The 19,164-nt window shown below is 56.4% G+C and overlaps 1 protein-coding gene across 1 annotated transcript in view; it reads right to left on the bottom strand.

Annotated features, from left to right (window-relative positions):
* Positions 1-920: 920 nt before the first annotated feature.
* Positions 921-19,164, bottom strand: part of EPHA10 (EPH receptor A10) — a 42,144-nt gene continuing 23,900 nt past the window's right edge. Inside the window, exons 6-17 of the mRNA XM_060140509.1 lie at positions 17,932-18,065; positions 15,352-15,523; positions 11,303-11,411; positions 7,747-7,808; positions 7,474-7,599; positions 6,038-6,223; positions 5,513-5,574; positions 5,076-5,279; positions 4,687-4,836; positions 4,277-4,470; positions 3,485-3,640; positions 921-3,334 (exon numbers count right to left, since the gene is read on the bottom strand). Of these exons, the coding sequence (XP_059996492.1) occupies positions 3,220-3,334; positions 3,485-3,640; positions 4,277-4,470; positions 4,687-4,836; positions 5,076-5,279; positions 5,513-5,574; positions 6,038-6,223; positions 7,474-7,599; positions 7,747-7,808; positions 11,303-11,411; positions 15,352-15,523; positions 17,932-18,065 (1,670 nt within the window). The 3' untranslated portion in view covers positions 921-3,219. The remainder of the gene's footprint in view (positions 3,335-3,484; positions 3,641-4,276; positions 4,471-4,686; positions 4,837-5,075; positions 5,280-5,512; positions 5,575-6,037; positions 6,224-7,473; positions 7,600-7,746; positions 7,809-11,302; positions 11,412-15,351; positions 15,524-17,931; positions 18,066-19,164) is intronic.

The raw sequence follows: 19,164 nt of genomic DNA, 5'->3' as shown, positions 1-19,164 counted from the left end.
CGGCAAAGAAAATTCAAACCTTACCGCCAGCCCATAGACCAAAAAGGGCCGCAAACGCTTTTCACTGTTTGGATTTTGTCTTTTCAAATTAATTGCTAACAATTTAAAAATCATGAGATTTCACAAAAATAGTCACTAGCCACCAACAAATATCTAGCAACACGAGCCACAGTCAAGAGGAGCTGTGTAGCACTTTTCCTTGGCCCTCAGAGGCCTCTTCCCATTCAAAGGAATTCTTACCTCATCCCTGTGGGCAGTTTACTTTGTAGCCTCTGCTGTGTGTATAAAGCGAATAAAAGCAGAGCTGCTCTGAGCTGAAGGGAGGATGAGGCCTGGATGAAGGGAGGATGAGACCCTTCCCGCACCAGGGGCGTTTCCAATGAACAGTAGTTTCAATCTTTGCCCTACAGGCCCCCCGATCGTTCCAAAAGCCCTACTTGGGACGTCCTGTTGAAAGAAGTCCAAATGTGTTGCCTTATGAACAGTTAGGTTCAATTAGTCATATGAAGAGCTAGTTCTTGTGGAGGCTGTGCTAGGACATCACCTAAGCATCGTTTATTCACAGTGTCAGACACACATTGCAGCCTGGTCCAAAACCGAGCTTGTCATTTCCCACATCGCTGCTTAACCTGCTCCCCCTCCCCTTACGTGGTCCATCTCTGGCAATGGCACCGCCACGGAGTGTTGCCCCCTCGGGGAAGCCACCCAGTGCTCGCCCCTAGGGTAAACCCTGATCACACTGTCCTGTCATCTATTTCCTAAATGTGTCTCTTGCCCAGAGATCTCAGACACACACTTTGGAGACCCCTGTGGTGGGGCAGGGGGGGCGAAACCCTCCCACACAAGTTACTGAACAGTTAAGCAACTGTCACTGACAGAGGCACCATACCACAGACAAGCTTTTATTACTTTGTCCTGCATATAGAACCCAAGAACTATAAAAACACCTCCAGAATTAGTCAAAGGAACCACTCCCCCACCACCACCAACCAGCCCCTTCCCTCCCTGGATGGGCTCAGATATGGGTGCTGGGGGGTTGCAGGCCACCTCTCTATCCAGTGAATAAGGTCCATATAAAAATAGATCTGTAGAGGGTTCCCAGGGAGCCATCAGCCTGCATCTTGCCGGCACCTGTGCAGGGCTGAGGCCTGGGACCCATCAGGTTTCTGGGACCTCACTCCTCAGTGGAAGGGAGGTCTACCCTGGACACCGAAGTCCTGCCAACACAGCCAGGGGACTCTGCAGAACAGCGCGGGGAGGAGGAGGGGACTCTGACCTTCAGGGCATGACTGATGAGGCTGGAGATGGGAATGAGGCTCCCTCCACAGGATGCTGGTATGTCCTTTCCAGACTTCCCACGGGGCAGGACCTGGAGGGCACCGGCAAGGGACCCTCCAGCTCTGTCAAAGGTAGAAGAAATATCTCGGCCTCCCCTAGCAACCCCCAGGACACTGAGCTGGGGCAGGTGCTCAGGAGATGGACAGTGGGGGTGGGGGGACGCCTGCCCTGCTGGCAGAATGAGGCCAAAGGCACTGCTGAGAGGCACCGTCCCCCACCACGGAGCACTCCCCAAAGATGTGCTGCATCTCCCACCCTCCAGGCTCCTTCTCACGCTGGCCCCTCTGCTTGGATTCCTCTTGTCCTAGGCCCTCCGTCTTGGCCTGCGGAAAACTCCACCAACCCTAAGGAAAGAGTCCTGCCCCCGCTCCTCCAAGGCCCTGTTCAATGGATGCATCAGACTCTCAGTCAAGGAACCTTTCCAGACGCCCCTCCATATACACACACCAGGAGTGTCCGGCCCACAGGCCCTACGGTCTCCCGTGGGGGACGTGTAGTAGTTCCTGGAGCCTGAGTTCACTCCCCGCCTCGTCTGGGCCCTCCAAGGGCCGGCTGTGTCTCCTTCACCCCTTCCTGTAGCCCTTGTCTCCTTCCCACCCCATCCCACCCGACCCACACGCAGCCAAACCACAGCAGGCATAGGTCAGGGGTGACCCTATCCAGACCCAGTTGCCTTCATTCTGTGCCACGAAAGCCCTGGCCTCACGATCACCCCCGCCTCTGGGAAGCCTTCCTGGATAAGGAACTCTGGACTCAGCTCAGGGCAACTACTTCTGCCAAAGCCCCGCAGAAGAGGGGCCAGAGGGAGGAGGTACTCCACGGGAGGCTGGGTGCAGGGGATGGAGCCTGCAAGAGGGGGTCACCTCAGAGTACCCCTGGGCTGCCTCAGGAAAGAGTGTTGGTGACACAGGGCAGGACCCATGACTCTCTCCAGAGCCAACCTCGGCTCTGGATCGGGAGTTGGGCACATGGGTTCAACCCCAGCTCTGGCCCTGACTCCTCACTAGGTCTTGTTTTCCCCACCTGTACGGTAAGGGTTGGACCGGCCTGTTAGAGAGAGAAGCTCCGTCTCTGAGAGTCATGTCTTCATCATCCCCCAAGTCTGGGGAGCAAAGCTCCTGGGGCCCCGGGGAGAAAACTTCTCTCCTCATGCTCTTCCCAGATGTCCTGGCCAGTGAGTTTATAAAAGGAAAGCAAAGGGGGTGGGGGGCACCTAGTGGGGCCTCAGGGGAACACCGGGACCCTCACCCTCACCCTGAATGGTCAGCTCAAGGGTGGGGGAAGCAGAAATCAACTTCTAAGTCCGGGGCCCTCGGGGTCCAGCCCCTGATCTCAGCACCACCTTTGCCTGCCTGGGCCTTGGGACCAGCGTCCAGACAGGGCCCAGCTGGAATACGGGGAACTGAGGCCCCATGGCCCATCAGGATTGGCGGCCAGGCAGCTGTGGTCACTGACAGGAGCCCATCCATCAGGGACCTGTGCTGCCTGCTGGCCAATGGTCTGTGGGAAAGTGGGGCACCCTTTGGAGTAGGCCCCAGACCCCAGTGGGTATGGAAGACAGAAGGGCATGAAGCGGGCCATTTAAAGCTATGTCTTCCTCCCTGCCCCTGCCCACCTTAGTCTCTGAGACCCTGCATTTCCTCCCACTGTTATCTCAGGGATCCTCCCCAGGTTTTGAACCTTTTTTCCAGGGGAACTGAGTCAGCCAAGGTGCTCAGACTGGGGGAAATGGGGGGAGAAGGCAGGGAAATGGAGGAAACCGGGGCTCCACACAAGCTCTGGGAGCTCACTTCCGCACGGGTGGAGTGCAGCTGGCGGGGGTCCTGGGCAAGGCTGGGGGCTGGAGCCCCCTGGGGTCCTGGCCTGGAAAAGTGGGGCCGCTCACACCTGCACCCCCCGGCCCTGCGGCTGGAGCACCCGGGCCCGCAGGGCACTGATCCCGCTGAGGAGGTCCTCCCGGTGTTCCACCGATGAGATGCCCAGGCTCACCAGGTCCCTGCGAAGAAGAAGGGCGGGTCAGACCCAGCTGGCTCTTCCCCACCTTCTGCTGTCCCTCCCATCCCCTGCCCAGCCAGGGAACCGGAATCAGGACCGGCTGGGCCTCCCATGCCGGCAGGGGCAGGGCCCCCGGGCCCTTTAGACTCACTGGGCAGTCATGGCGGCCACAGCCTCCAGGCTCCCATAGCCGGCGGCAGCGAAGCTGTCCTTGTAGCGGCCCAGGTCCAGGGCCTCCAGCCACGCGCCCACGGAGCCAAAGGAGGGGAAGGTGGAGAAGGCACGGTCCGCCAGGGGCGTGGGAGGCCTGGGGAGCAGAGGAGCAGTGGTCAGTCGACAGCAGGGACCTGGGGCCCAGACCCGGTCACTCTCCTGAGGAGAGGCCATCTGAGAACGGCCAGGAGAAGGGGAAGATGGCCGAGCCTCCGACAGGCCTGGCTCACACAGGGTTCTAGGTAACCTCAGAGCAGGTGCGGGTTCACGATGCTCTGGCTGGCAGAGAGTGAGCTGCATAGGAGCCAGGTAAAGGGAGTGTCTGCGACAGTCTTGGGTAGGATGTCCCTAGGAGAACTTGGGAAGTGACTGGTATTGGGGACAACTAATACTAATTTCACTTAGTTATTGGAACTACAGATATGTTAGGACTATTACCACATTTATGTATGTGGTCACTGTACCTGGGATACGTGGGGCAAAACCCAGGACAAGCAGAAGTGACTAAGATGCAAAGTTATACGTGCCTAAGGCAGGTGGGAGTATTAGATCTATCTGGGGTACCTGAGTGAGTAGTCGTACCTGGACTGGTGGGGGAGGACAGGTGGGGCAGCTGTACTTGTACATGGTGGCGGGGGGGGGCGTTCGTGGACAGGTGAGAGTTCTCTACACCTGGTATGGTTGGAGATACCTGGGAAGGTACCTGGGACACGCGAGGTGACAGCTGTACCTGGCACAGGTAGTGTCGGCACACTGCGGGGGTTCTGGATCCTGCACCATCTTGCTCAGGAGGCCATGGATCTGGCAGAACCTGGGCCGCTCACCTGGGTCCTTCTGCCAGCAGTCAAGCATCAGTCGGTGCAGGGGGGAGGGGCAGTGCCTGGGGGGTGGCAGCCGGAAGCCATCCTCCACGGCTTTGATCACCTAGGCCATGGGGGTGGCGGGCAGACAGGAGGTTTTAGGTCCCGCAATACACACACTCACCCCATCCCAAGGAAGGCTCAAGTGGTGACCAGGCAGGACTGGAAGCAAGTAGACAGTGAAGAGGGGCCTGGGGCTAACAGGTCAAGGGTTAATGGGCAGAGGTCAGGGAGCAACGAGATCAGAAGGCAAGGAGCAGAAGCCACGGGTGTCACTCACGTCTTGGCCAGACATGTCCCAGTAGGGCCGCTCCCCAAAGGCCATCACCTCCCACATGACGACACCGAAGCTCCAAACATCACTGGCGGAGCTGAAGTGGCCAAACTGAAGCGTCTCGGGGGCGGCCCACAGTGCCGGGCTCCGGCCGCTCTGCGGGCAGGCAGGCAGGTCAGGGGCAGGAGGGGACCAGGTCACACAGCCAGGGTTCCCCACCCGCAGAGCCACAGATCCAGCCCCCCCTGCCGTCTCCCCGGCTGCTCATCTAGGCGAGGCCCACACTGGCAATGGACAACTGGATGGAGGGGCAGGAGTGACCCTGACACAGCCAGGAAGGGGGATGTGGGGAGACGGGGACTCCAGGGCAGCTTGCCGAGGGAAGGGCTCCTCACCATGGTGGTGTAGACAGCCTCTGCTCGGTCCCGAGGTCCCCGCCCAAAGCCGGAGATCTTGCAGATGAGGTCGCTGCTGACCAGCACCCGGCGGGCCGCCAGGCCCCGGTGGACGTAGCCCATTTCCGACAGATACTTCATGGCCGACGCCAGGCCGGGCAGCATCCCCATCAGCTGCACAACCACCAGCTGGCCCTCGTGCCGCTGTGAGAGGAGGAGAGCGAGGCCAGGCTGCACTCTCGCGTCCCGTTGCTGGGTGACCCCGGGGAAGTCAACTGGCCCTCTCTGGGCTTCAGTTTGCCATGTGACCTGCCAGGTCAGCCTGGCCAGTGGTCATCTTTATAGGGAATGAGGCCAACCCCAAGTCCCACCAAAGGAAAAGTGAGGGACCAAGAATATCATGGTCATCAGTACCCCGCAGGGCCCAGGCCACTCACCCTGAGGAAGCCGTCCAGGGCCCCATGGCTCATGTACTCAGTAACGATCATCAAGGTGCTTCCTGTACCCACGGAGCGGAACACACGCTAAGGTGCCTGCTGCCCTCTGTGAGCACATGTGCTCCCCCACCTGGGCCCCAGACCCCTCCAAGAAGGCCAGAACAAAGGCCAAGCTCCCTGAGTCTTGCCACCCTCCTGCCCAGTCCAGGACCCTCTGTGCTGAAGAACAAAAGAGGTGTCGTCTGAGGGGAACAAAGGCCAAGGTGAGGATCTGCACCAAGTTAGCTGAGGGCGATCACTCTGAAGGTCCAAGTGAGCCAACCCCACTGAGTGGCACCACACGCCCAAAGATCACGCAGGGTCCGAGAGGCCACCCAGAGTCAGTGAAGGAGGGCTGAGCCCTTCTCTCCATGGTGGGCCGCGTCAGGGCTCCCTCTCGTGACAGAGCAGAGGGCCTGGGGGCACGGCACACCTCCACCTCCCACACCATCATCTCCTCCCACACGGGTGGAGCATGGGCCCTACCTCGGGTGACGACGCCCTCCAGCCGCACCACATGGCTGTGGTCGAACTGGCCCAAGGTGAGGGCCTCGGCCAGGAAGCTGAGCCTCTGCAAGTCGGAGCAGCCCTCCCTCAGCGTGTGCACGGCCACGGGGAGCTCCTGGCGGCCCGGAAGCTGCAGGCAGCCAAAGCACAGCTCCCCAAACCGCCCTGGGGGGAAAAGGCACCTCAGACACCCCCCGGAGGCCGCTCCCTCGGCCAACCTGGGCAGGGTGAGCCGAGGAGAAAGCCGCTTCTGGATCATGGGACTCGGGTCTCCTGATTTCAAATCCTGGTAAACTGAGTACCAGCCATGTGACATGGGCTTCTGCTCTTTCCCTCTTTTGGCCCCAGTTTTCTCCTCTGTGAAATGGGGAGTCCTCCCTGCCTGCTTCGGCAGGAAATTCCAAAGCCTCAAAGAGAGGACGCTGCACATGCCAGCACGCCAGAGGCGCAGGGTGACCCAGGAAGGGTAACGATGACACCTATTCTGCCACGCCGCCCCTTTCTGGTCTCCACCCAGCGAGTCTGCTGACAGTGCCAGGGAAGAGTGTCAGGCTCCTGGTGAAAGCACTCCCTTAGTGCAGGGGCTGAGGGTTTGCAGACAGGAAAAAAGGAAGCGAGGGGACTGACCGTTAGAGAGCACGCACCCACTGTGAACCCGGCCCTGGGCTGAGTGCTGGAAAGCCCCCACATCAGCTCTGTCTGAGGCAAATATCATGCCCATTTAACAGATGAGAAACTGAGGCTCAAAGCGGAAAAGGGACGTACCCCTGGTCACTCAGCTGGTCAGTGGTACAGCCAGGACTAGAACTCAGGTATGCCTGGTCCCCAAGCTTGCAAAGGCCCCTCCCCATCGTCCCTTGAAGGCCTGGGACCAAACTTCTGCCAGTGGCAGTCTGCAGAGCCAGCTCTGAAAGGGCCTGAATGGAGAGAATTCTGACCTTGGGGACAGGCAAAGGGTAGGAAGGCAGGGCCACAGACTCCTCTGCCACCTCCTTCCCTGGATCCTGGTGGACGGAGGTCCAGCTTGATGTGAAGGGGGCGCTTCCTGGACAGGGTGGGGACTGGGTAGAGGCGGGGCCTCCAGAAATGGGGGCGGGACTTGGGTGGAGGCGGGCTTACAGGATAGAGACGGGTGGGGTGAAGGAGGGGCTTCTAGAGGGAGGGGCGGAGGCGGGGCTTACAGGATAGAGGCGGGGTAGGGTGGAGGACAGGCTTCTAGAGAGGGCGGGGGTGCGGAGGCTCAGGGTGAGGACTGGGTAGAGGCGGGGCCTCCAGAAATGGGGGCGGGACTTGGGGTGGAGGCAGGCTTACAGGATAGAGACGGAGTGGGATGGAGGAGGGGCTTCTAGAGACGGCTGGGAGGGGGCAGAGGCGGGGCTTCCCAACGGACAAGGCTTCCGGGGTGCCTAGCTTGCCTGTTCCAAGGCTCCTCTCCAGCGTGACGCTTTTCGCATCCAGCTCCTTGGCAAACAGATGAACAGCCAGCAGCGGGTCCCCACAGCTCTGGGGATCCACGAATGTGCGGCGAGTTGGGACTTTGACTGGGAACGCAGGGAAAGAGAGTGGGGTGGGATAAGGGGCCTCCACGACTGGAGGAGTGGGGGTTATGCAATGGCAGCAAGGAAGAGGATTGAGGGGTAAGGTAGGGGGGTGCCCGCCCCGCCCCGCGTCAGGCCCAGACAACTCACAGTGGAAATACAGCTCCTCCTCATCATGGGCATCCCGACCTCCTTTGCCATAGCTGCAGGTCCTGGGGTAGGGGGTTGGGGGTCGGGGGGTCCGTAGTCATTCTTTGAGCCAGGCTGTCCTAGCCCTTCCCATCTCACCAGCACCCAGGGCGGCACCTCTCTGTTCCTCCAAAAGGATAAGGTCTGTGCCCCAGGGGAGGGGCCTTCTTGTCCTGCTGGTCTGAAAGCTTCTCCCCACATCACACACACAATCCTAGCCCCAGACCTAACCCCTCACCCGCCTCCGCATTCCTAGTTGTTTTCACTTTGAGACACAGTGTATTCTTGCAACTCCAGAGGCACCCAAATCCATGCCCTGACTTCAAGCCCAAGCTGCTCCCCTGCCTACAGCTGAACAAAACAGGCAGAGCTTGTGTCTAGTCAAGAAAACAAACACTGAGAAGGAACCACAAGCCCACTCACAGGTCCAAGCAAAGAAGGGTGGTGCGCCATGGGGAGCACCTCACAGATGGATCTGACGTGGCCGGGGCTGTCAAGGATGGCTTCCTGAGACAGAGGCAGCCATGGACCAAAGGACTGCATCATGATCAACAGAGCCACAGGCTGGCATCTGGGGCCCCCTGAGGCAGGGCCTTGCAGGCCCAGATAAAGACTTTGGTTTTATTCTGGGGGCAGAGGAGAGGCCCCAGAACCCCCTGGGGGGTTTTGAGCCAAGGTTCAATTTGCATTTTAGGAAGATCACCCCAGCTGCTGCTGTGTCCCCGCAGGAGATGGCAGTGGCTCGGGCTATGTGGTGACCATGGACTCGGAGAAAAGTAAGAGGACTCAAGTCACATTTAGGTGACAGGGCCACAGGGCTTGGAGATAGCTGGAAGGCAGAAAGGGAGAGGGGGAAGGTTGGAACAACTCGGGTTCCAGCTTGCCCAGCAGGGTGTGGGGTGTACCAGTTCCTGAGATCGGGAGTTCTCATTTAGACATTTGAGTTTGCAGGGCCTCTGGTAAAAGCAGGGACAATCAATGAGCAGGGAGTTCGCTGTGTGTGTGTCTGGAGTTTGGCAGAGGTGTGCTCTGGAGATACAAGTTCTGGAGCTGGGGGTATTGCCCAGGGAGAGGAGGGAGCCTGAGAAGTGGGACAGGGAACAAGTCTGAGGACCCCCACCATTTAAAAATTGGGTAGAGGAGAAGGATGCCATGGAGGAGATCATGAAAGAACCACCAGAGAAACTGGAGGGAAACAGAAGGGAAATCGGGGGCGGGGGTGGGGGGAGGTGGCGGGCGATATCACAGGAAGCAAGGAAAGAAAAAGTGGAGCAGAGGAACGAGGTCACATGAAGGCTCTAGGAGGAGGGGTTAGGGGAGACTGGAGAGAGATGACCACATTTCGATACCAGTGGGAAAGAGGAGGCTGTCCTGTAGTCTGGAGTGGTCATGATGGCGGTCGCCAGCATGGGCTCTGGAATCTGACGACCGGCTCCCTAGGTGGTCCACTCACTGTCTGTGGGACCAGGTGGCTGGGATTTCTCTTTAATAAAATCAGGATAAAGACATCCGTGCCTGATCACACTGGTGCCAAGAGCTTACTAAGCACTAAATAAATGTTAGCTATCGTGGGGAAGAAGTGGACATTATCAATAGTAATGGGTTCCTGAGATGGTAGGAAGTATGGTCCCAGGTAGAAGATCCTGGCTGGGAGAATGGCACCTCCTCTAGAGCAAAAGGAGGGGGAGGATGGATGCAGAGATAGGCAGGTGTGTAGACTTGGGGGCGAGAAGTTGAGGGGTTAAAGTTGCTGTTAAAGGGCAGGTGCAGCAGACATGGCTGAGGGAGCGAGCTGCAAGGACGGGGAGTCTGCAGGGCAAAAGCAGAACTGGTGTCAGTGTTTGGGGTGATGGCCAGGTCCACGTCAGGAGATGGGAGAGGGCAGCTGAGATGGAACAGGAGAGAAGGTCCGCGGAAACAAGGGAGTCAAAGAACCCAGAGGCCGAGGGGTGGGGCAGGTCCTCCAATGGCTACTGAAGTCATCCAGCACGGGAACAGGACTTCCATGAATGAGGGGAACACCTGGGAGAGGTAACGAGGGATGAAGGGGGCAAGGCTGAGTGGCTGGAGGAGTGGTGGCAGAGAAAATGAGAAGCTCCCACTGGGTGACGCAAGATGGACTGGGGAGGGAAAGCGGAGGTAAGGAGCCCACCGCACAGAGCGGATACCGCAGAGACTGCGAGAGGAAGAGACGGCTGAGGGAGGTGTTACCGTCTGCAAAGCTGGGACACACATGCTGGAGATGAGTGCCTCTCTGCACATCTGCGCTAGACCAGGCAGATTCTCGTTTTGGTGCCGTCTGATTCTGAGCAGGTTTTGAAATCCACCCCTGGCTTACTCTGCCTGCTCTGGTGCATCTGTCTCCGAGGAGCGGCTGGGCAGCTGCCCCTGTTCTGTAGGGTCTGCCTGAAGAGGCCCTCCTTGCTCACCTCTCTCCCCTTTCCTCCTTCTGCCTCCCAGAGACCCTGAGCTCACAGCCAGGACAAGATGCTCTCAGCTCCTGTCCATTCCTGCTTTTCCAACAGGTCTCATATAAGGACCTTTAAGCTCTGTGAGGAAGGAGATTCCACTCCTGTCCTGCCTTCCTGACTCACCTGGCCCGGGCAGAGCTGGCTCCCAGACTCACTCCTCCTCAGTCACTTTCAGCACCTTATTCAGGACCAAGCAAACAGTCCCCTCCGAGCCAAGTGAAAGCTCACGGTCCCTCCAGCCCGCAGGCGGTTCCAGGATGCTGATGTGTGGCTCCCGGGCCAGCCCATTCTTCTCCTGTGCTCCCCCCACTCCAGCCTGTCACATGCAGACTTTCCAGCCCCTCCAGTCTGCTGACCTCAGCCCCAGCCTGGAACCCACCCGGGTGCCTCTGCACGTGGCAGACTGTGGCCCTGGGGAGAAGGGCGATATATATGCCATGAGATTTCTGCTGCATGCCAAAGGGCCGGACCCAAGCTCCACATCTTTGCCCCTCCTCCCATCCCCTTCCTCTGCCCACTCTGCCAGCTTCTTCTGCTGGGGGTTGGGGGTTTCTGGTTTATGAGTTCCCCTCCCTGTTGTCCCTGCACGCAGGCGCGGGCGCGCGCGCACACACACACACAATTTCTGCCTTTCTTCCTTTTGCCTGTGTTGAAGGGCCTCCAGATCCCTTTCGGGCAGGGGCTGGGGGCCTCTGAGTGCCTCAGGAGGACCCTAATCACACCGGGGCAGCTGGAGCTTGATTCCATCCTCAGCGATGCCTTCTGACATTTAATGAGTTAAGGAGCTAAATCCCTTCATCCCAGAGCGGCTGAGCTAGCTGCCGTGCTGGCTGCCACGCTGCCGACTGCAGGAGCAGGGGGTCAGGACGATGGGAGGAGGGCCAGGACCACACCAGCCACGCCTGTATCTACACAGCGGTGTGCTCGCCCGTGCACATCCGCACAGGTGCAAATGCAGATACAGACATGAGTGCCTGTGAGCACATGTGAATGTGCACAGGGACATGGCCCACCAGGCATCATCCAGGCTGGGACCAGCCACCTACCTCCTCCAAATGGCCAGCACGCTCATCACAGAGCCCAGGACGAGGAGGGCCGAGATGGTCACAATGGTGACGACGACTGCGGGGCTCTGGTCCTTGGACCCCGAGGCAGCTGGGAGGGAAACCACGAGGTTGAGAGAGGCAGAGGACCAGGCTCCCAGGGAAGCTCCAGGACAGACTCCTGTCCTCACCCCACAGCAGGATTCCCACAGCACCTCCGCACTCGGCCCGGCCTCCCGGCGGCAAGGGACCAAGGCAGCCCCACCAGCCACAGTGGCACGTGGAGCTTCCTCCTTTCCCAGGGCAAGGCACTTCCACTGTAGCCCAGCTCTGAGAGAGAGGAGCAGGCATCCAGACAGGCAGGCCCAGGCCTCCCTTTTTGCCTTTCTGATGCACAAGGAAGGTAGCTCTGCAGGGGGATGGCCTCTCATCCAAGCTCCCCAGCCCCCATCCAGAATGTCACCAGCAATAATGATGAGTTAACATTTAATGCACACTTGCTCCATTCAAGACTAAGTGATCCAAGCCAGTAAGGTGTTACTGTTTCCATTTTATAGCTGAGGAAACTGACACTGAGAAAAGTTGTGTAATTTGCCCAAGGTCACATAGCTAACAAACAGTGAACCTAAGATTCGAACCTGATTCCTAAAGCCTCTGCTTTGAACTATTTCCCCAGGGGAGGAGCCAGGCTCTCAGCCCCATCCATCCATCCATCCAACATGTGTGCCAGGCTGGCACTAGTTCTGGGGAGATAGCAATGGATGAGCCAAAATCCCAGCTCTGGAGGGGTGTACCGACCAGTGCGGGAGACAGAAATGAAAAATCTTAACTGTAGAATGAAAAAAAACAGAGACATGAATGAGCAGAGCTGAGCAGAGGCATGATAATTTCTTCCTAAAGCCAGCGAGGAAGGTTTGTAGAAAAGGCGTCATCTGCACTGGACCTGGAAGATTGAAAGGGTTGTTGATGATGCTTAGATGTACCTGCTGGGTCTGGAAAACGGCAAGTCATCCCATGTGGCTGGAAAACAGACTGCCTGGAGGCAGAGATGCAGATGCAAGATATGAAGGTATGAAGCTGGAGGGCAGGAGGGTGAAGGGAGCTGGGGGAGGAGACAGAACCGGAAGGTCTTTGAATGCTAGGCCAGTATGAGCCAGGATATCCCGAGGGTAACAGGGAGCTCAAGCGATAGACAGAGTTCCTGCCCACAGGGAGAGGAGTGAGGGGATCTGCTGGCTCAGGAGCGGGGAGAGAGGGGAGGTGTTTGAGAGACGTGACAAGAACGGGGAAAATGCTACGCAGCCCTGAAGACTAAACTGAGATTAGAAGAATACAACTCTGCAGGCAGCCTTGGCGAGGGACAGAGGAGGACAGCCAAGCCTGGGGACTAGCGGGGCAGGTGCAGCACGATGTCCGGGGAATGAGGGCCGGCAGAGGTGGGGCATGTTTCTGCCGGGAGAATCTGTGCTCACTGGGGAGAGATGACTGTGGGGACAGGAGGGGCTGAGAGCCTGGGAGATGAGATCAGATCCCAAGAGCTGCTATTAGGATGTCACAGAGCAAGTGACGAAGAGGGATAGAAGAGGAAGGAAGAGTTAGAGGCCAACAAGGTCAGGGTCAAAGAGCAGATTTCAGAGCCCACATTTTCAGAGACGGGGAACTGGGTCCAGGGTCCAGCTGGTGGCAGCAGGCAGTGGAGTTGCCAAGGACTGTTTGAAATGAAGTATCCATGTGGACGCGGAAACTGAGAATGGAGCTAAAAGTGGTTGTGGTCCGCAGCCTCTGAGATGGCCCTCCTGGGTTCGCCACCTCCTGGTGTTCCCTCCCCTTGAGTGTGGGCGGAACATAGTCACTTGCTTCTCATGAACAGAATACAACAAAAGTGATGGGATGTCACCTCCATGATTAGGTTACAAGAGACTGGCTTCTGTCTCGGGTGCCTTCTTGCGCGCTCTCTCTCTCTCTCTCTCTCAGTCTCTGGAAGAATCTAGTTGCTGGGTTATAAATAGCCCTTGGAGAAGCCCAGGAGGCATATGCCTGCCTCCCACAGACAGCCAGCAAGAGCCCGAGCAGGGGGGCAGACACCCGCTCCCCACTCCGCCCCAGGTAAGCCTGGAGATGACCGCAGCCCCAGAGGACACCTTGCTTGCAGCCTTTGAGAGACCTGAGACAGGTGGCGCCCAGCTAAGCCTCGCCCATATTCCTGACCCAAGGAAACCACAAGATAATAAACATCTGTTGTTTTTGGCCGCTGAGTTTTGGGGGTAATTTGCTACACAGCAACGGGTAACTAATACAGCGGTGAAGCACGGTCCTTCCTCGTGATCCTGATTTGGGGTCACAGCTCACTGGAAAAAGTACTCTGCAGATTGGGGAACCACTCCCCACAGCCAGGGCCACAGCAAAGGAGGCTGCCCGGAAGCTGAGCAGCGTATCTACCAACTAAGAAGCACCAAATTAAGGGAAGGCATCAGCCCTCTTCAGCTACCGGCTCCCAGCTCCCGCCCTCTGCCACACCCACTCCAGCCACACCCACTCCAGCCACACCCACTCCAGCCGCACCCACTCCAGCCAAACCCGCGAGCCTTTGTTCTGATGGCTTCCTCTACCCAAAATGCCTTCCCTGCCCACCTCCACACACTCAGACGTTGCCCAGCCTTCAAGACACAGCCCTAATCTCTTGCCAGCACCTGGCCGAGGTCTGGCAGAGACACAGGCGTTCGAGCAAGAAGTGCTGTTTTCCTTTCCCAGAACTCAAACTCCTCCACATTTTATCTCCACCTCCCTTTGGGCTCAGAACTCTTCCTATCTTGGATTAGACTCATGTAGCAGGTTGGAAAGAATTATTATCTAGACAGCTGGTGCCAGGATGCCTCTTAGGGGGAACTGCCTTTGTCCGGGAAAATACTTTCGTGAGCTGCTCGGGTAGATAGAGGTGAGATCCTGAGGGCTGGGTTAGCAGCAGGAGAACAACAAAAGAGAGCGCTAAATGCTCTGCACGCATCAGGAGGGGGGACTGGGGGTGGGTGGGGAGAAGAGGAACCAGGGGAGGGAAGCCAAGGGAAGAGGGGGTAGCACCACACCATGCCGAGGAGCTGGAGCTGCGTTAGGATTGGGCATATCTGATGTTCAGCTTCTGTTTTGATAAGAGCGTTATTGAGAAATTATTCTCATACCGTGCAATTCACCCACTGAAAGCGTACAATTCTCCTGGTGTTTTTCTGTTTGTTTTTGGCCGCACTACGCAGCTCATGAGGTCTTAGTTCCCTGACCAGAGATTGAACCCAGGCCCTGGCAATGAACGTGCCGAATCCTAACCACTTCTCCTGGTGTTTTGTTTTGTTTACCACTGCAGGTGCAACTCCCTTCATGTGCCCCAACCCTCAGGGAAGGTTGGATGCTAGGATGGTAGATGTCAGGGCCGGGCAGTCCAGAGGGTGAGCTGGGCCTCACCCCTCTGCTTCACACTGTAAGGCCTAGTGGGAAGAGGGACGGGGGCCCACGTTTGAGTCTGTATCATGGCAGCGACAAAGCGGCAGGATGGGAACAAGAACTTAGCAGTCAATGGCAAGGAGTGACCAGGAGACAAAAATTTCTCCCAAGAAAAGAGAAGAATCTTGGAGAGGGCACAGGATGTTTCCACGAGACGTGGGAGGTTCTGGGAGGCAGGGAGACACCAGCTGAGACCTGGGTTATAGTTGTTCATGGGCCCCTCCCCTGTGAGTTCCTCCGGGACAGGTACCCAATGTAAGCCACTAGTTGTTGGATTCCAAATTCATGCTTTTTTTTTTTTTTTTTTGGCCACACTGAGCAGCACGTGGGATCTTAGTTCTCCCACCAGTTCCACCGTGCGCCCTGCAGTAGAATCGCAGTCTTAACCACTGAACCGCCAGGGAAGTCCAACCGAATTCATCCATTAATTAGGTTGTGACTGAACTGTTCTGCAGGTTCCCTTAATTGCACAGATAACGGCCCCCCCCCCGCCCCGCCCCAATTTGCCTCCCTGCTCCAGCCCCGGGCTGGGGTTTCTCTTCACTTGACACATCACTTACCCTCCCCCGGGGTCTGCACTTCAATGCTGTGGTTGAAGCTCTGGGTCTCCCAGGAGGGCCCCGGGGAAGCCGCCCGGATCTGAAAGACGTAGCGGGTAGCCGGCTTGAGGTTGGTGACGGTGACCGCAGGCTCCCCTGTCTTCACCGTGGAGTAAGTCTGCTCACTCTGACCCTGGGGAGGGACCGAGAAGTGAGGCCCAGACCCAGGGCTGGCCCCACGCTACTGGGAGAATGTCGGGGGCAAGAAGTAGGGAGGAACCTGGGCTGGTGGAATAACTCCACTTGTCTTGGGGAGATCCCACAGCTTTCTTCCATAGGATCACCAGCCCCTTTCTCCACCACGAGCTCCCACCCCTACTCGGTGGTACTTGTAGCTGAGAACAGCCCCACCTCCAAGTAAGAGAAACTTTAGAGAAGATGCTGGCGTTCAAAGGGATGATAGAATGAAGGGCATCAGGGCCTGGCAGTCCAGAGGGTGAGCTGCACCTGACCCCTCAGAGGAAAGAAGACGACAAGGGCCTGACACCTGCTCGGCCCTTGTTGGATCACACAGCTTTTCCTTCCCCTTGGCATCGGACTTTCACAATGTCCTGCAAGGCATGGATTCACAGATAAGGAATCGGGCTCAGAGGGGTAGAGAGGCTCTCCCACGGCCCCCAGCAACGGTCCACTCACTGCCCGCTGCTGGGCTAGACCCTATAGGAGCCAACTTCCTACAGTCCTCACAGCAGCATTCCTATCTCCTTTAACAGGTGAGGCTCACATCAAAGAGGGGTTGGGGTGACACCTTCTCGATTCCCTCAGGTCCCGTGCTCTGTGCTCTACATTGTGCTGCCCCCAACACATCTGATAATGGTACCTGCTGGACATGCCACCATTATTTTGTCTCTGCCCACACCCCCTTATTAGAGCCCCTGCCACACTCACAGCCCCCAGAGGTGCACCTCCCCTATACCTGTGGCCCCAGCTCTAGGGCCATGGTATTCAGGAATCAGGGAAGACTCTGACCCAAGCTGGGCCAATCAGAATCTCCCTTCCGGGCATTTGAACAAATCACCGAAAGACAGTGCAATGACTGCATGACCTATGAGACGGGACAGGCTCGGGGTGGGGAGGGGGAAAGGGGCAAGGCTGCCAGCCTCGCAGCTGCCAGGTGCTAGGAGCAAGGCCCCGGCAGAGGAGGTGGAGCTGGTGCACAGAGAGAAGTCGGCGTGAGGAGCTCGTGACACCAGCCACACTTCTGGCCATCGGGCTCCGTGAGACGTTCCTGAAGGCTTTCAAACACAGCCCCTTTGGTACTGGCTCCTCTTCTCAAGGGTTTTTGTTCCCAGCAACTTCAAACTCCCTAAGGGCCTGGAAGCGTCCACCCAGCTCAGTGCTGGGACTGTATCTATGCTGTGATCCCCAAGTGTCAGTTCAAGGAGCCCTTTCTAAGCAACTGCTGCGTGCCTCGCTCCTTCCCAGTGACCTTCGCTGCGGTCTCCTAGACATCAGGGATCCCCAGAGCTCTGCCCTGACTTCTCTTCTCATTCATGCCCCACTCCCTTGGTCATCCCTTCTGCTCCCTTGGCTTCACCTACTATCTCTATGCTGAAAGCCCCCAACGCTCTTTCTCTCTCTGTCTTTCTCTCTCTGTCTCTGTCTCTCTCTCTCAACTCACAGCTCTCCAGACTTCTCGTATTCAAAAACTTTGACTGATTCAGCAAAGAACTCCCTGGAGTCACTGAGGAGGGAGTGAAGTCCTGACACATGTAGTGCTAAGTTGAAAGCGAGGTTTCGCAATTGGCACCAAGGTGAGAAACAGTTTAACGGCAGATTACATGTCAAATTCAAACAGTTTGAATTTAAATTCATAAGTTTATTAACTTATGCGGAAAAGACAGTGGATCCGGATGTAACTCCACTTGTCAAACCATGGTTGAGCTGCAACCACAGATGACAACAGATACAAGAGGTCAGCAAAAATCAGCAAGAAGTGTCCTATGAGAACCAATTGGTGATATGGAGTTCACAGTAAGGATCGCTGTATATTTTCTATTCTTATTTGTAAATGATGGGTTACACATTCCTCACGTCAGCAAAATTATAATAATATTGCACACGTTCATTGTTCTGCAGAGCTGGCTGCTAAACGTTTACCAACACGGGGGTCCCATGACCTAGTGTGCTCCCACTGTGGTACCTTTCTGTAAAATTTGAAACAATGTATTTCTGCATTCTTTTTCTTAAAAGGATTGCAAATTGTAGGTACATGATTCCACCACACAAAATCTGGATCAGCCCCCAGAGAAGGCTTCTTGTCAACTGTACACACTAGGCAGAAGTGGTGAAAATGGACATGATGACCAGTGATGAATGGAGACGTGGGGAAAGAGGGAGAGCAGTGGGGTCCATGGTGAGGAGAGGACAGGAAGAAACCCCGGCTGGGGAGGCCCCTGAGGGGGCCTGTGGAAATGTTTAGAAAGAAAGTAAGAAGGACTTCTGCCGGGAGGTGCTTGTGAAGAGAAGGAAGCCAGCAGGTGAGGGGGGCAGATCACAGCCAGGAATGCAGCCCCAGGTCCCTCCCAGACCCCGACTCACCTTCTCATAGTATCTGATCTCATACTCCGTGCCGTTGGCCCCAGGGGCTCCAGCGGGGATGGGCTCCCGCCATGACAGGGACACACTCTGGGGCTCCACTCGGTCCCTGCGGATCTCATCCTCCTCCCATGGTGCTGAAAGTAAGTAATGCAAGGTTCTGGACCCAGATCTGACTGTGGGGCAGGGACAGGGGCTGGAAAGTCTGGACAAGAGGGGATTAGGGGCAGGGCTACTGGAGTCACAGAAGCATGACCAAAGGGTCTGTGGGGGACAGGATGCTCCTGAGGCACGGGGCTTGAGGGATAGCGACTTTGCGGGACTAGAGGGAAGGGAGGCCCCTCTCACCCCACAGCTCTCTGCTCCCCTGGCTCCTAGGGGGAAAGCATCAGGTCACGGGCTGCTTGCCCACACCCTGTACTCCAGCTTCCCTCATGGTGGCTGGTTCTAATCCCCCAGGCTCTTTCTACACTCTCTGCAGTTTGGAGACATTAGGGAGCACAGAAGGCAGGAAGACAAGCTACTCAACTATTCTAATAGTCTGGGCAAGAGGTAATATACTCAACCAACTAGGGATAGAAGGAAACTACCTCAACATAATAAAGGCCATATATGAAAAGCCCACAGCTAACATCATACTCAATGGTGAAAAACTGAAAGTTTTCCCTTGAAGATCAGGAACAAGACACGGATGCCCACTCTTGCCACTTCTATTCAACACAGTACTGGGAGCCCTAGACAGATCAATTAGGCAAGAAAAAGAAATAAAAGGCATCCAGATTGGAAAGGAGGAAGTAAAATGGTCTCTCTCCACAGATGACATAATCTTATATGTAGAAAACCCCACAGATTCCACAGAAAACACTGTTAGAACAAATAAACAAATATAGCAAAGTTGCTGGATACAAAATCAAATCACAAAATCATTTGCATTTCTACACACTAACAATGAACAATATGAAACAGAAATTAAGTAAACAATCCCACTTACCATAGCATCAAAAAAGATAAAATATTTAGGAATAAACTTAACCAGAAAAGCAAAAGACTTGCACACTGAAAACTACAAGACACTGCTGAAAGAAACTGAAGAAGACACAAATAAACAGAAAGACATCCATATTTATTGGGACTTCCCTGGTGGTCCAGTGGTTAAGAATCTTCCTTCCAATGCAGGGGACATGGGTTCGATCCCTGTTCGGAGAAATAAGATCACAAATGCCGCGGGGCAACTAA

Source organism: Lagenorhynchus albirostris, chromosome 2, assembly GCF_949774975.1.
Source record: "Lagenorhynchus albirostris chromosome 2, mLagAlb1.1, whole genome shotgun sequence".
In the NCBI taxonomy this organism is placed as follows: Eukaryota; Metazoa; Chordata; class Mammalia; order Artiodactyla; family Delphinidae; genus Lagenorhynchus; species Lagenorhynchus albirostris.
The sequence above is the reverse complement of the archived record's forward strand: the minus strand, read 5'-3'. Positions and strand labels throughout refer to the sequence as shown.